This window comes from Carassius gibelio, chromosome B1, assembly GCF_023724105.1.
Source record: "Carassius gibelio isolate Cgi1373 ecotype wild population from Czech Republic chromosome B1, carGib1.2-hapl.c, whole genome shotgun sequence".
Classification (NCBI taxonomy): domain Eukaryota; kingdom Metazoa; phylum Chordata; class Actinopteri; order Cypriniformes; family Cyprinidae; genus Carassius; species Carassius gibelio.
In genome coordinates, this window is record NC_068396.1 from 12,590,098 (window position 1) to 12,602,955 (window position 12,858).

Below are 12,858 nucleotides of genomic sequence, written 5' to 3' on the forward strand. Positions count from 1 at the left end.
AGGAACACTGAAGAAATGTTCAGCTTATCTGACGAGAGCTGCAGCTCCAACCCTGCGATGATCCGGAGGAAGAAGATTGCCATCAGCATCATCATCAGCCTGCCAGAGAGAGAAGAGGAAAACCACAATTTTCAGGAGTTTTTCTTCTCCCACTTTCCTCTGTTTGAGTCTCACATGAACAAACTCAAGACTGCCATCGAGAGGGTAAGTGTGGAAGTGCAGCAGAGGGATTTGTCATATTAACCAGTTTTGACCAAAATAATCAATTCAACAATGTATTGCAGTTCTTTCTCAGATGTTTGTGGATTTATTTGCAAAACTTCATCAGAATTTAAAATGTAAAATTGTTTTTTTCAGAAAAGTATATTTTACCCACTTATTCTTTTTGTATGGGTGGGTCAGAGCAATCATTTTTGTAGATCTTTAATGCAGAATCTAGTGTGAACATGCGTCCTTTTTTTCTGGACATGTCCTGGCTGGGATTTCTAAATCGTATATATCTATATATGTATATGTATTTTATATATATATTTAAACAGAGTTTGAACTGTGGTTTTGTATTTCAGGCAATGATTGTGTGCAGAAGGATAGCAGAGTCCAGTCAGCGAGTACAGATCTATCTGTGTCGAGTGATGGAAGCACTGGGAGAATTCAGGTGCTGAAGTCATCACATTTTGTGTATATTTGATCTCTTAACCTTCAGTTTACTACTTTTGTAGTGGTAAAGAAAATGACTATTTTGTGCTGTATGCATTTAGCAAGGCTCTGTGGCATTTAAAATATAAAAACATTACAGTAGTATTAAAGTGTTTACAGAAAAAATGAATCTCGAGTAAGGAGAGCTGATAGAAACCTAGAGGAAAATGAAAGGATTACAGTATTAAACTTCCTTTATGATTCATGACCAACTTGGATCAGAAGATATTGTTAAAAGAGGCCCTCAAGTTTGAGAGATACGAGTCATAAGAGTCTACGGTTTGAATCTCATCTGGTTCCCTGTTGGATGTAGGATGACGGTGTGGAACCTGTACATGGCTCCCCGCATCAGCGAGCCAGTCTGGCTTTCCATGATATCCCAGAGTACCGAGCGAAACCCGCTGTGTCAGCGCTTCCTGAAGGAGATGAGTTTGCTGATGGACCATGGAGCCAAGAGCCAGTCAGTGATCTTTAACCTTTCGACTAAACCTATTAATTCAAATCTTTAACCCTGTTCTTTTGCTAGTACTGTGTAATCAATAGGATAATTGGAAAATCAGTAATTTGTTTCCATCACCATCCCTGATCCTAAACGTGTCAGGAAACACAATTGGCCAGGTGTGTCTGTGTGACAGCCCGTCATCATGAGTAACTTCCTCTTGATTGCCTTCTGTTGAGTTCTGATGGGACACCTCTGAACTATTCATTTCATTTTCCTCTAGGTTTCTATCAGCTCTCCTTACTGCTGTTCTTACGCATCACTTAGCCTGGGTTCCTACGGTGATGCCCAGCAGCCTGCCACCAATCAAAACTACCTGCCAGAAACCTGCCTCCCAGACGGTGGATCTTTTGGCAAAATCTCACCCATACAACCCACTGTGGGCTCAGTTAGGTAAGAATGCAGACAATATAGAAATGTGTAGTCCTACAAATACTGATACAGTGTTCAAGTAGGAATGCAGGTGGGTGGTATGATCAAATAAATGCAGTTTGTCTGTTTATGATGGACATGATTGAAAAGCTCGTATTAACCTAGGGCTGTGCAAAAAATCGAATGCGATTTTCATGCACATCTCATCAGTAAAGACGCTCCTGTAATTAGAAGTATTATCTCCAGCACTTGTGTTCACATCAGGGTTGCCAGGTTTTTACTACAAATCCTGCCCAGTTGCTTCTCAAAACTAGTCCAAAACTAGCCAACATCGCGTTTCCAGGAGGTTCCCCGATAAAAAATTGCTTCCCGAGGTTAAAATATACGTTTTGTGTTATGGCATGGTTGCCTTTGTAAAATTCGCATTTTAGGTGCTTGTTTTCCATGTCCGCAGTTCGAAGCAATACCAATAACGTGATATTTAGCCCCTAAAATGCGAATTTTACCAAGACAACCATGCCAAAAAACAAAACGTATATTTTAAATGCGGGAAGCAATTTTTTTATCTGGGAACCTCCTGGAATCGCGATTAGTTTTGGACTATTTTTGAGAAGCAACAGGGAAGGATTTGTTGTGAAAACCTGGCAACCCTGATCTGAACACACGTGCTGGAGATATACTTCTAATTACAGGAGCGTCTTTACTTGATGAGATGTGCATGAAAATCGCATTCGATTTTTTGCACAGCCCTATATTAACCATACTAAATGAATCATGAGTTTGGCAGCAGTGCAAAAAAAGTTTTATAGTATAAAAAAAAAAAAATCAAGAAATAAACATAAACAAATAAACAATATTATAAAACTGATTTATAAAAGCAATTCTAAATTCTTAACAGATGAGCCAAATGTAAAAAATCACTATTAATATAAATTTGGTTTGTGTGTATATATATGTGTGTGTGTGTGTGTGTGTGTATATATATATATATATATATATATATATATATATATATATATATATATATATATATATATATATATATATATATATATATATATATATATATATATATATATATATATAGTTGGAGAATGAATATTTGACTTATTTTACTTGTTTAACTTGACTTATTTTGAACTTTCAAATTAAAAATGTCTTTCTTAAAAAAAATTCAAAAAGGAACTTGATTGGAATGATTGGTCCAGCATTTGTTTTCATCTGCTCTTCACCAGGTTTATTACTGTATTATATTGTTTGTTGTTTAGGTGATCTGTATGGTGCTTTGGGCTCTCCGGTGAGAGTGTGTCGAACGGTGGTTGTGGGACGCAGGAGGGAACTGGTCCAGCGAGTCTTGTATATTCTGTCCTACTTCATTCGATGCTCAGACCTGCAGGAGCATGTTCAGCCACAAGGACAGATGGAGAATCCAGCCAATCCCTGCAGCTCTCAAACCACTGATCCCACCCCTGAAAAAACATTTCCCCCTAAACCAGACCCATTAAAGCCCACTGCTTGTGTTATTGACAAAGCATTGAACCCTGAACCTTTTCCAGGCACCTCTGTAGAACAAAATAATCACACGCTTTTGACAGATACAAAATCAACCAATCCATCCTCCAGTCTGGAATCATCCACTGTCAGGCCTGGATGTGCAGAAATGGGACAGGAATGTTTCGGAGAAGACAGCGACTCTGTTGGGGGTGGATTAGAGCACATTTTGGCCAATCAGAGTCCTCTTTTGCATCGGGTACAGTTTCACATCGGCAGTCCCAGGGAGACGGAGAATGAAGGACAAGCTGGGGGTCTTAGTGGGGTGGGGTGTGGACGGGGATTGGACCGAAAGTTACATCAAAGGCTTTTGACTGATATTCGGAGGAACGAGAGCTCAGATAGTGCTCTAGGTGACAGTGATGATGAAGAAACATCACAGAGAGAACTCTACATGGCTACTGAACAAAAGGAGTATGAGTTACCACTACCAACGTAAGTGCAAACTAATTTCAATATGAGTACTCTACTAATATAAAGTGGTCGTATCATGAGATAACATTCTCCCAAATCCAAAAAGACCATTTGGAGAAACTAGACTGCAAAAACAGCATCAGACTGTTCAAATTAAATTAAAAAAGCATTTTTATAATTTTATTTTTTGTTTTTACTTATTCTAATATTTATATGTTCAGCACCTTGTATTTTGTTGCATATCAATTTAAAACGTTTAGCCATTAGATTAGGATATTTTTCGATGATATGACCCATTTAGTTGTAGGAAAAAATATTCTAAATATCTAATATAGTTTAATTTAAACTGATATTTTACCCAAAAATGAAAATGCTGTCATTAATTATACACCCTCTAGTTGTTTCAAACCCTTTCAAGACCTTTGTTCATCTTCACAACACAAATTATTTTTGATTGGAATCCGAGAGGTTTCTGTCTAGAAAATGCAACTGAAATGTTCCCAGGTCCAGAAACATAGTAAGGATATCGGTGGTTCAACCGTAAATTTATGAAGCTACAATAACACTTTTTGTGTGCAAAGAAAATTCAAATGAAACTTTTTTTTCAACAATTCGTATCCAAATCTCATCTTCTGCCATTATCGAGAGTACTCCTGCACATAAACAATGCATGTGCATGGTGCTGCAAATGTAGAACATGCATGTGCTGCAGAGGAGCTATGGAAACCATTCAAAACACCCCTACAGAGTCCACACTTACATAACATGAAGTCTAGACTAGTGCACGTGCAAATTTAGAGTGTGTTCTTTCACTGCATGATTCCATCTTTTAAAATGCATTTAGAATGATCACAAATTCAAGACATGATGACAGAAAATATATACATTTATACCACTTGATATAGTTAAAAAATATCACTCAGAGTGACTTTTTTTTTCTCCCAAAATGACTACGATTTCAAATGTGATGAAGATGTTTTTTTTTTTTACAAGTTCAATAAACAAGTTAATTAAGAGGCTTACATTTTAGACACCATATTGGCTGTTGTAGGGGAATATACAGTTAAAACCCAAGGACCAGATATGTCGCAATGAAGACCAGGACTCAGAGATGAGTTCAATTAATAATAATAATTTTACTTGAAGAAAATAGTTTGCAATTTCATCAGCAGAAGTCAGCTTCAACACTCTCGAAGGAGTTCGCAGGCCGCCCCCAGTACAATACAAAATCAACCACAGTTATACCCTGACAGAGGATACTAATTGCGTCAATACATGAGTCAACAAAATTCTGATTGGTTCCAAAACCTAGATAAACTCTCCAAAGACGTAGATCTGATACGCTGGACACTGGCAGTTGATTGTTTGTCCTGGGACTGTCTGAGCTTCTCCCTGTACAGACAGATACTAACACACATACACAGAGAACTTATCTAAAATTCAAGGCTTTCTAGCACTGGCAAGTGTCTTATCATTACGGTTGGATACACACACATAATATGTGGACATTAATCTTGAGGAAAAGAAATACAGCACACATAAGGTTACACATTTCACTCTTGCTATAACTTGATTAATAGTCAAACAAGAAATCATGTAATAATATAATATAATATCAGTATGAAGCAGACATGGGGACTTGGTCCCATCTCTGATATGAAGGATATGGCAACTCGGCATCCACTCCTTCAGTCCCCCGTTTTAGATCAATGTGGGGTCTAATACCCCACATCTGGTCTAATAAATGCGGTCAGGTGTAGTTGTGATGCATGCTAATAATGCAGGCTGTTTGTCAACTTAAGCAGGTGCATATACTTAAGATCTCTGGTACTGGCTGACATTTCTAGTAATAAACACATTATTTTGTACAAAATACTTCCCATAATCATTCTTACTTCCCATATACATTCATCTACTTACTTAATCCCACAATATCGCCACTTGCACTAGTCTTTCTTCACATAATTTCTTTTCCAGTGAATTATTCTGTGTGTCCCTCTACCTGGAAAAGTGTCCTCCATCCATATATACTTTCATCAACATCTCTTTGTAAATACCTCTCTTCCTACTACAGCTACTTCACACTTACCCTCTAAAACAAAACATTTATCCAACAGCCTTAAGACTAAATTTGCATATTCATTAACCAGATTTAACAAATCATTAAAGAAAAACGCATACACTATAACCAATTCAAAAAAAAATTTAACCCTTAAGAAGGATATTTGTCTTATTTGTTTTCTTTTAACATGTCTTATACAACTATGATGAATTTTAGTTAATTTGGTCATATAGTAAAATAAACTCATTACAGTAAACGTATATATATTATTCACTGGAAGCCGGGCTAAATGAATAACCACTGTTATTGCATTCCTGACATATGTCAGACCCTCAGTCACCTCACAGATACCAAATACAGACATTGCTTATAACCTAAATCCCAGTAAAGATAGCCTTGTTTTATGAAAATCTATCATTCTCCCGATCAATGGTACAATTATAGAGATTGAATATCCATTTTACCCTTTCATTCCAAACTTGGTGTTAAAAACACAAAAATAAACAAACCAAAAATAAGTAAGATCAATATTGAGCCATCTTTAAAAATAAAAATAATCATAATCATTATTTCCTCGAAAACCTAGAGCAGTTCCTAGTTTATTACTTAATAGCCCTTTTATTAAGCTTTACTTTCACCACAAATCCATTTGCAGTCATCATAGTTCACATGCTGTTTAAACATACATGAACCATTAACCTTGTCATTGTTAACACATTTGGTTAAAATTACATTTTAAGTATCGAAGTGTCTAACTTTTAAAATACAACTAACCTATCCACTTATTGTCATGCATGTATTTATTTTATACCATGACATTACTGTTAACCATACTCATTGCCTTATTATTACCTTTTTTTTTAAATGCAAATCTTGTCAATTATCATACCATATTACTGTACTCAGACTATATTAGCGACACATTCAGAAGCAAATCCTCAATACTTAGTATAAAGTCAATTTAGTTCTCACTGTTTTGTCAGTGATAAATGCTTACAGGTCAGCTACTTGATCAATGTCTTAAAAACCCTCGTTCATGTTTGTCATTTGGCAGTGATATTAATTTACTCAAAATTATTATAAACTGAAAAAGAGCAGACAGATTTCCCAATATTATTACTAAATGAACAATACTATTACTTAGTTCTAAACAGCCAAATATTTATTAAAGAGACATCCTCAGTTTCTGTAAATCTGTATTGAAACAGTATACATTATCAAAAAGACCTGTCAGTGTTCACAGTATTAATTTGACTTGACAAGTGTTCATAAGCAGCTCCATAGAGCCTATTACAATTGTGTTGTTTAAACAAAATTTATTATTATAATTTTTTTTTTTGCTGTGCTATTTCAATTAATTCAAACCTCTTGTTATGGATTTGCTCCATTAAGGGGCTATCCACACGTTTTTGTTCAACTTATCTCTGTTCTACATAAACCACTACATAAAGCTTTTGCACTATATTACACAAGCAGGATTCACTCCTTTGTTTTCCCACCAGGCTTCTTTATGTGAGGGTGCTCTCTGGATAATTTGGTTAGTGACGTAGCCAATCTGTCACTGTTTTTCTGCCGTCAAGTCTAAAATATTTACCTTTACCATTCAAACAACAAAGTGTTAACTTGTTAAAATTTAGACCCTCATTTAAATTTAGGCATGGATTTTAAACCCATTTTGGATGGCAAACTTAAATTTCACAAATCCAATCATATAAACACTCTTAAACATATTAATCCAGAGAGTGATTTAAATCAGCGTTATAGCCAATCCTCTTAAAGCTCGTCCCGTGTTTGGCATTGTCTTTTCATTAGTTTCACTCAGAATTATCGACTTCTGTAAAGTAATTTCACTCAACACATCTGTAATGATAAAACACTCATTCCAGAGGTTAGTGACTCAATTGAAACAAAACAGGAACAGAATTGTCCCCCAAAAATTTATAGTAGCCATCCTTGTGCATGCACATACTTAACACATTAATATTTTAACAGCTCATATTCAAGGTTCGCTTTTGGTATTAAATCGGAAGGATTTAAACTTAAACATTGTCTGTGCATTTTACCTAGTTTGTACCTAGTCTCTTATCTAATCTCAAAGTTTGCCTGTTCATTAATGATTTTTATTTTGAGAAAAATCAGCTGGGTTGTTTTGGTCTTAAAATCATTGCTCTGTTTTGGTTACTCTTACTTAGCAGGCAGATAAGAGAAGCAGAGCACATCCCTGTCTCCACTCAAGCACTCTCTCTCTCTCTTACTTTGCAAAATATTATTCATTTATTTATTTATTTATTTTGACAATTTTCGCCAAACTTTAACTTAGACTATAATATCAAATTCATTACAACATATAACCCTAAATCATTCAAATAGGTTAAAAATGTCAAAGTTTCTTTATCTCAAATCTCAGTTTAAACTGTTTAAAATACATAATGCTAGGAACATTTCTTTAAAATTATTTTTACCTTACATGCTTAAGTCCCTTAACCTTTGTTATCTAAACCCTCTCTTGATTAAGCAGAAGCAGTCTTCATTTTTAGCCACCACCATATCTTGTAATCATCTTATGCCATGCCTAATGACCTGCATGAGTAAAGACTATGATATAGACATATTAGTTCAATATCATTTTAGCCTCATAAGAAATTTTGTCTCAAAATAATGTCTGTCATCACATGGTCTCAGATGGTTCTTGAAAGCCCATTGCCATTAACTCTTTATAAATAAGCCTCTTTTCCTCAGGGTGTGATTCCCTGGCTTAGTGGCATCAAGTTGTGGACGCTTGTCACTTCAATCAATCAAGGAATGCGGTTGCTGGTGATCAGGTCTGGAGGAGCTCACATTTTGAGGCAGATTGCTGTACTTCATACAGTTCCCCTCTTAATGATGCTCTAGGCCTATCAAGCATCTGCTCAACTCCACTACCATCTCACATATAACACCTCCCTTCAGGGCAGGTGCCCAGTGGCGGTGACCCCCTGCCTTAGGTTGTCCCCTATTGGCCAGAAGAGGATCTTACCCGTCATTGAGAAATCACCTCATGCACACTGGTAACCACTTTTTCCCGTTGCAACATCCTCGACAGTCTTCTTCCAGAATCCAGTATTTCCTGCAGCTTAGGAAAGGTGCACTCAAGAACCATGAGAGCCATTGACAGCACCTACTAGTGTTAAAACATTGAAAAAGGTAAATCAAGCTAATATTTAATCGCTAAACTCAATTGGATACCTCCAAACTATCATGCTGAGATTACTCAGTGAATTTATTTTTCACACCCGTCCATTCATTGTAATTTTCTGTTGCTTCTGTAGCTGCAGCCATCAGGCCCTGTATGATGGTGGAGACTAAAAATAAGACAGATAAGTTACTGGTCATAGAACAAATAGCAATACAACTGTTTAACTGTTCAAAATTATTACATCTATAACTCAGGGTCTGTATTATGATTTTAAAGACCTCATGTCTCTTCAACAATTGCTCCTAAATTGTTATTCATTATTTTTATAATCTCTTATTTCTTACATGCATTGGGCAGTTGAACATTTAACTACCAATTGCCCTCTTAATGCATTAAATCTGAACTCTTTTTATCATGTCCTTTAGCATCTCAGTGCCTATGATTTGACTGAAACACTGTGCTGTACTATAAATATCTTATCACTTAAACACAGGCTCAGATAATGGCATTTTAGCTTACTTTGAATGAGAGAGAGAGAGAACTCTGAGGGATTCAGGACTCGTAACAATGCATTTTCATTCATTTTTAACCTAATTTCATCATACTATCATTTTACAAAACTTGTCAGAAATTATATGCATTTTAAAAATAAACATCTTTATATTTGTATTTTTACTTTATTTTCGCAACTCAAATGTTTCTCAAAGTTCTTTGCAGTCATTGTCATTACTTTTACATCAACTTGTATTTATTCATTCACTTAATTCTGGCCATGGCTTCTGAATTTCAACATTGGTTTTAAATCTGTCAGAGGTTATCTGACCCAGGTATATTACTTTGGGTCTTGCTAGCATGCTGTCTTCAAAGTTACTTTGAAACCCCCGTTTATGTTACTTGTTTACAACTTTATCATCTCATAAACAAACAATAATTTTCTTTTCTCTTCATTTTATTTTATTTTATTTTATTTTTATGATGCTGTGTGGCTGCAATTTTGCAATCCAACAATAAAATTAATCTTTTGGCCAAACATTAGTTAATATAGGAATTACAAATGTTCCACTCAGAACATGTCTCTGGTACTTTTACAGCTTAAGCCAGAATCATGGTGGGGGCCAGCATGAGATAAAACAATGGCTTCATTGTAGTCAAAGCAATTTTATCTTTTAAAGCAAAACATAAGCTTCTAAGTTTTTCCAAAATGCCACTGCCAATTTGTGTGCCTTCAGTTGTTTTTTTTTTTTTTTTTTTCACTAACCCAGAATTCTGTTCAGTATGCCTTGTCAGAACTTTCAACAATTATATAAGAACTGGAACAGATCTTATGATATCATTCTTTGTCATCTGAACCTTCTATGCACAGAGAATCAGATTAAATCATCACTCAGTTACTTCTGGGATTATTTTTAACAAATCGGCACATACATTTATAAATGTTTATTTCTCTGGTTCTGTCTTTGTTTAAAGCCAATAAATTTTTTTGTTTTAACTTTCCAATCAGAATCAAAGCTCAGACTGACCATTCTTTCAATGAATTCAGAGAATATTTTTAAAGTCAGGGCTTCAGAGCCAAACTGTTTACAGCATTTGCTCTCTTCTGTTTCATTATTTCTATCAGGGCTTACCAGGTTACCTAATTTGTCAGTCATATTTCTATCATAAACCAAAAACATATTGAGGCGGCGATCTTACCAACAGCACTTGACTTCTGCGTGATGAAACTGCAAAGTATATTCCAGAATTTCCATATACTGGTCCAATCCAATCAGGGTCATGAAAACTACATTTTAGCTCTTTTGGGGTTGTTCCTGAGGCATCCCAGATCAATCAATACTTTCCCTTTGCATATATCCCTATATTTTTTTATAGGTGCACATATGAATTATCACTATTTATTTTTAAACACTAATTTTGGATACTCTGTTCCCTAACCACTGACCTGGCCTATTTCTAAGCTCGGGGCGCCCCTGTCTGTAATGGTGGGTGATCGAGAGTTGGAAGAGCGAGATACGACTAGAACCCCCGTCTAGCGTCTTACATTCTTCTCGGGATTTCCCATACCCCTACTTTGGCTTCCCTGGCCGTAAATGCACTGCCCTTTATGGCCTCTCGTGCTTTTGGCTCTCTGTGCTTTGACCCAGCACTGCCTATTTACGGCCCTACGTGTCCCTTGTCCCTCGGTGCTTGACCCAGCACTGCCCTTTACGGGTTCACATGCCTGTTAAGAATGCGTTTTTGTCCTCCCCTGGACTGTGCACACCTAGAAACAAATTTTTACGTCTCTCTCTAAGACCTATAGGTGTGCACCTGTTCCCTCTGTAACTGTACACATCTCTAAATATCTTATATCAAGACCTACCGATGTGTACTTGTACCCCTTATACTCACAAGGTTACTTATTTACAGGTATATTGTGACACCAATTTACCTTACTCCACCCTGGAGCTGGTGTCTACCCCCTCACGTCTGAGTGAGTCTATCGTTCCTCCTTCTCTCGACCCCCTCCACTTACAGACAGTCCCTAACCAATAATATTAAATCTAAAATCTTTCCTACCTTGGTTTGATGATTGATCAGGGATGTCAACAAAGAACTATTGCCCGCCGATCCTCCACCATTAACTGTAGGGGAATATACAGTTAAAACCCAAGGACCAGATATGTCGCAATGAAGACCAGGACTCAGAGATGAGTTCAATTAATAATAATAATTTTACTTGAAGAAAATAGTTTGCAATTTCATCAGCAGAAGTCAGCTTCAACACTCTCGAAGGAGTTCGCAGGCCGCCCCCAGTACAATACAAAATCAACCACAGTTATACCCTGACAGAGGATACTAATTGCGTCAATACATGAGTCAACAAAATTCTGATTGGTTCCAAAACCTAGATAAACTCTCCAAAGACGTAGATCTGATACGCTGGACACTGGCAGTTGATTGTTTGTCCTGGGACTGTCTGAGCTTCTCCCTGTACAGACAGATACTAACACACATACACAGAGAACTTATCTAAAATTCAAGGCTTTCTAGCACTGGCAAGTGTCTTATCATTACGGTTGGATACACACACATAATATGTGGACATTAATCTTGAGGAAAAGAAATACAGCACACATAAGGTTACACATTTCACTCTTGCTATAACTTGATTAATAGTCAAACAAGAAATCATGTAATAATATAATATAATATCAGTATGAAGCAGACATGGGGACTTGGTCCCATCTCTGATATGAAGGATATGGCAACTCGGCATCCACTCCTTCACTGTTTTTCCTTTATTTTGCCAAGAAAAATTATTCCAAACACCGCCATAGCAATGCGTGTCTGATCAACATGACAGTGTTTAATTCCTGAATTAATCAACCATTCGATTGATTCCGTTTAATCGCAGTGACTCACTTATTAAAGTGACTTGCTGCCATCTACTGGCAGTTTGAAATTCACCTACCACATGAATGAAGGCCTTCTGTAGCAAATCCATGCATTGGTTTTGGGTTCTCATAGCTTCCTAAAATTGCGATTGAACCACTGATGTCACATGGACTTTCTAATCAATGTCTCCACTACGTTTCTGGACATGGGAACATTTCAGTTGGGTTGCTGTCTATGGTCAGAAAGCTCTAGAATTTCATCAAAAATATACTAATTTGTGTTCCGAAGATGAACGAGGCTCTTACGGGTTTGAAAAGACTTGAGGGCGAGTAATTAATGACAGTATTTTAATTTATGGGTGAACTATCCCTTTAATGCAGCATTTATTTTTGGCCCATAGCACACAGTAAAGTTAGACTTTTTTGCCCTTATTAGTAAAAGGACAACTGCAATAACCTAACATGTCTGTTTCTGCGTAGTTGTCAGGTAGAGAGCCGAGCCAGTGTTAATCATTTTGGGCGTTCTTTGCTGGGTGGTTACTGTCCTCAGTACATGCCTGACTTTGCCTTGCATGGCATCAGTTCTGATCTCAGGCTCAAACAGTGCCTCGTGTCCGACCTGGAACACACTGTTCTCGTAAGTACAATTACATTTACAGTTATTACTGCAGATAGTAAATGATTGATGTATGTTAATTTTCTTGCAAAGATTTAG

General features: G+C 36.6%; 1 protein-coding gene and 1 long non-coding RNA gene across 5 annotated transcripts in view; one reads left to right on the forward strand and one right to left on the reverse strand.

Annotated features, from left to right (window-relative positions):
- Positions 1-12,858, forward strand: part of LOC127948916 (folliculin-interacting protein 2) — a 34,155-nt gene that overhangs the window by 17,818 nt on the left and 3,479 nt on the right. For all 4 annotated transcript variants that reach the window (XM_052545760.1, XM_052545762.1, XM_052545761.1 and 1 more), the window contains 6 exons: positions 3-204; positions 567-655; positions 1,010-1,156; positions 1,419-1,588; positions 2,836-3,553; positions 12,624-12,780. In XM_052545760.1, the coding sequence (XP_052401720.1) occupies positions 3-204; positions 567-655; positions 1,010-1,156; positions 1,419-1,588; positions 2,836-3,553; positions 12,624-12,780 (1,483 nt within the window). The remainder of the gene's footprint in view (positions 1-2; positions 205-566; positions 656-1,009; positions 1,157-1,418; positions 1,589-2,835; positions 3,554-12,623; positions 12,781-12,858) is intronic.
- On the reverse strand, positions 4,645-11,993 carry LOC127948918 (uncharacterized). Its single transcript, XR_008152216.1, has 2 exons — positions 11,486-11,993; positions 4,645-11,390 (listed from the first exon to the last, which is right to left on the reverse strand). It is a non-coding gene; the product is annotated as an uncharacterized LOC127948918 (long non-coding RNA).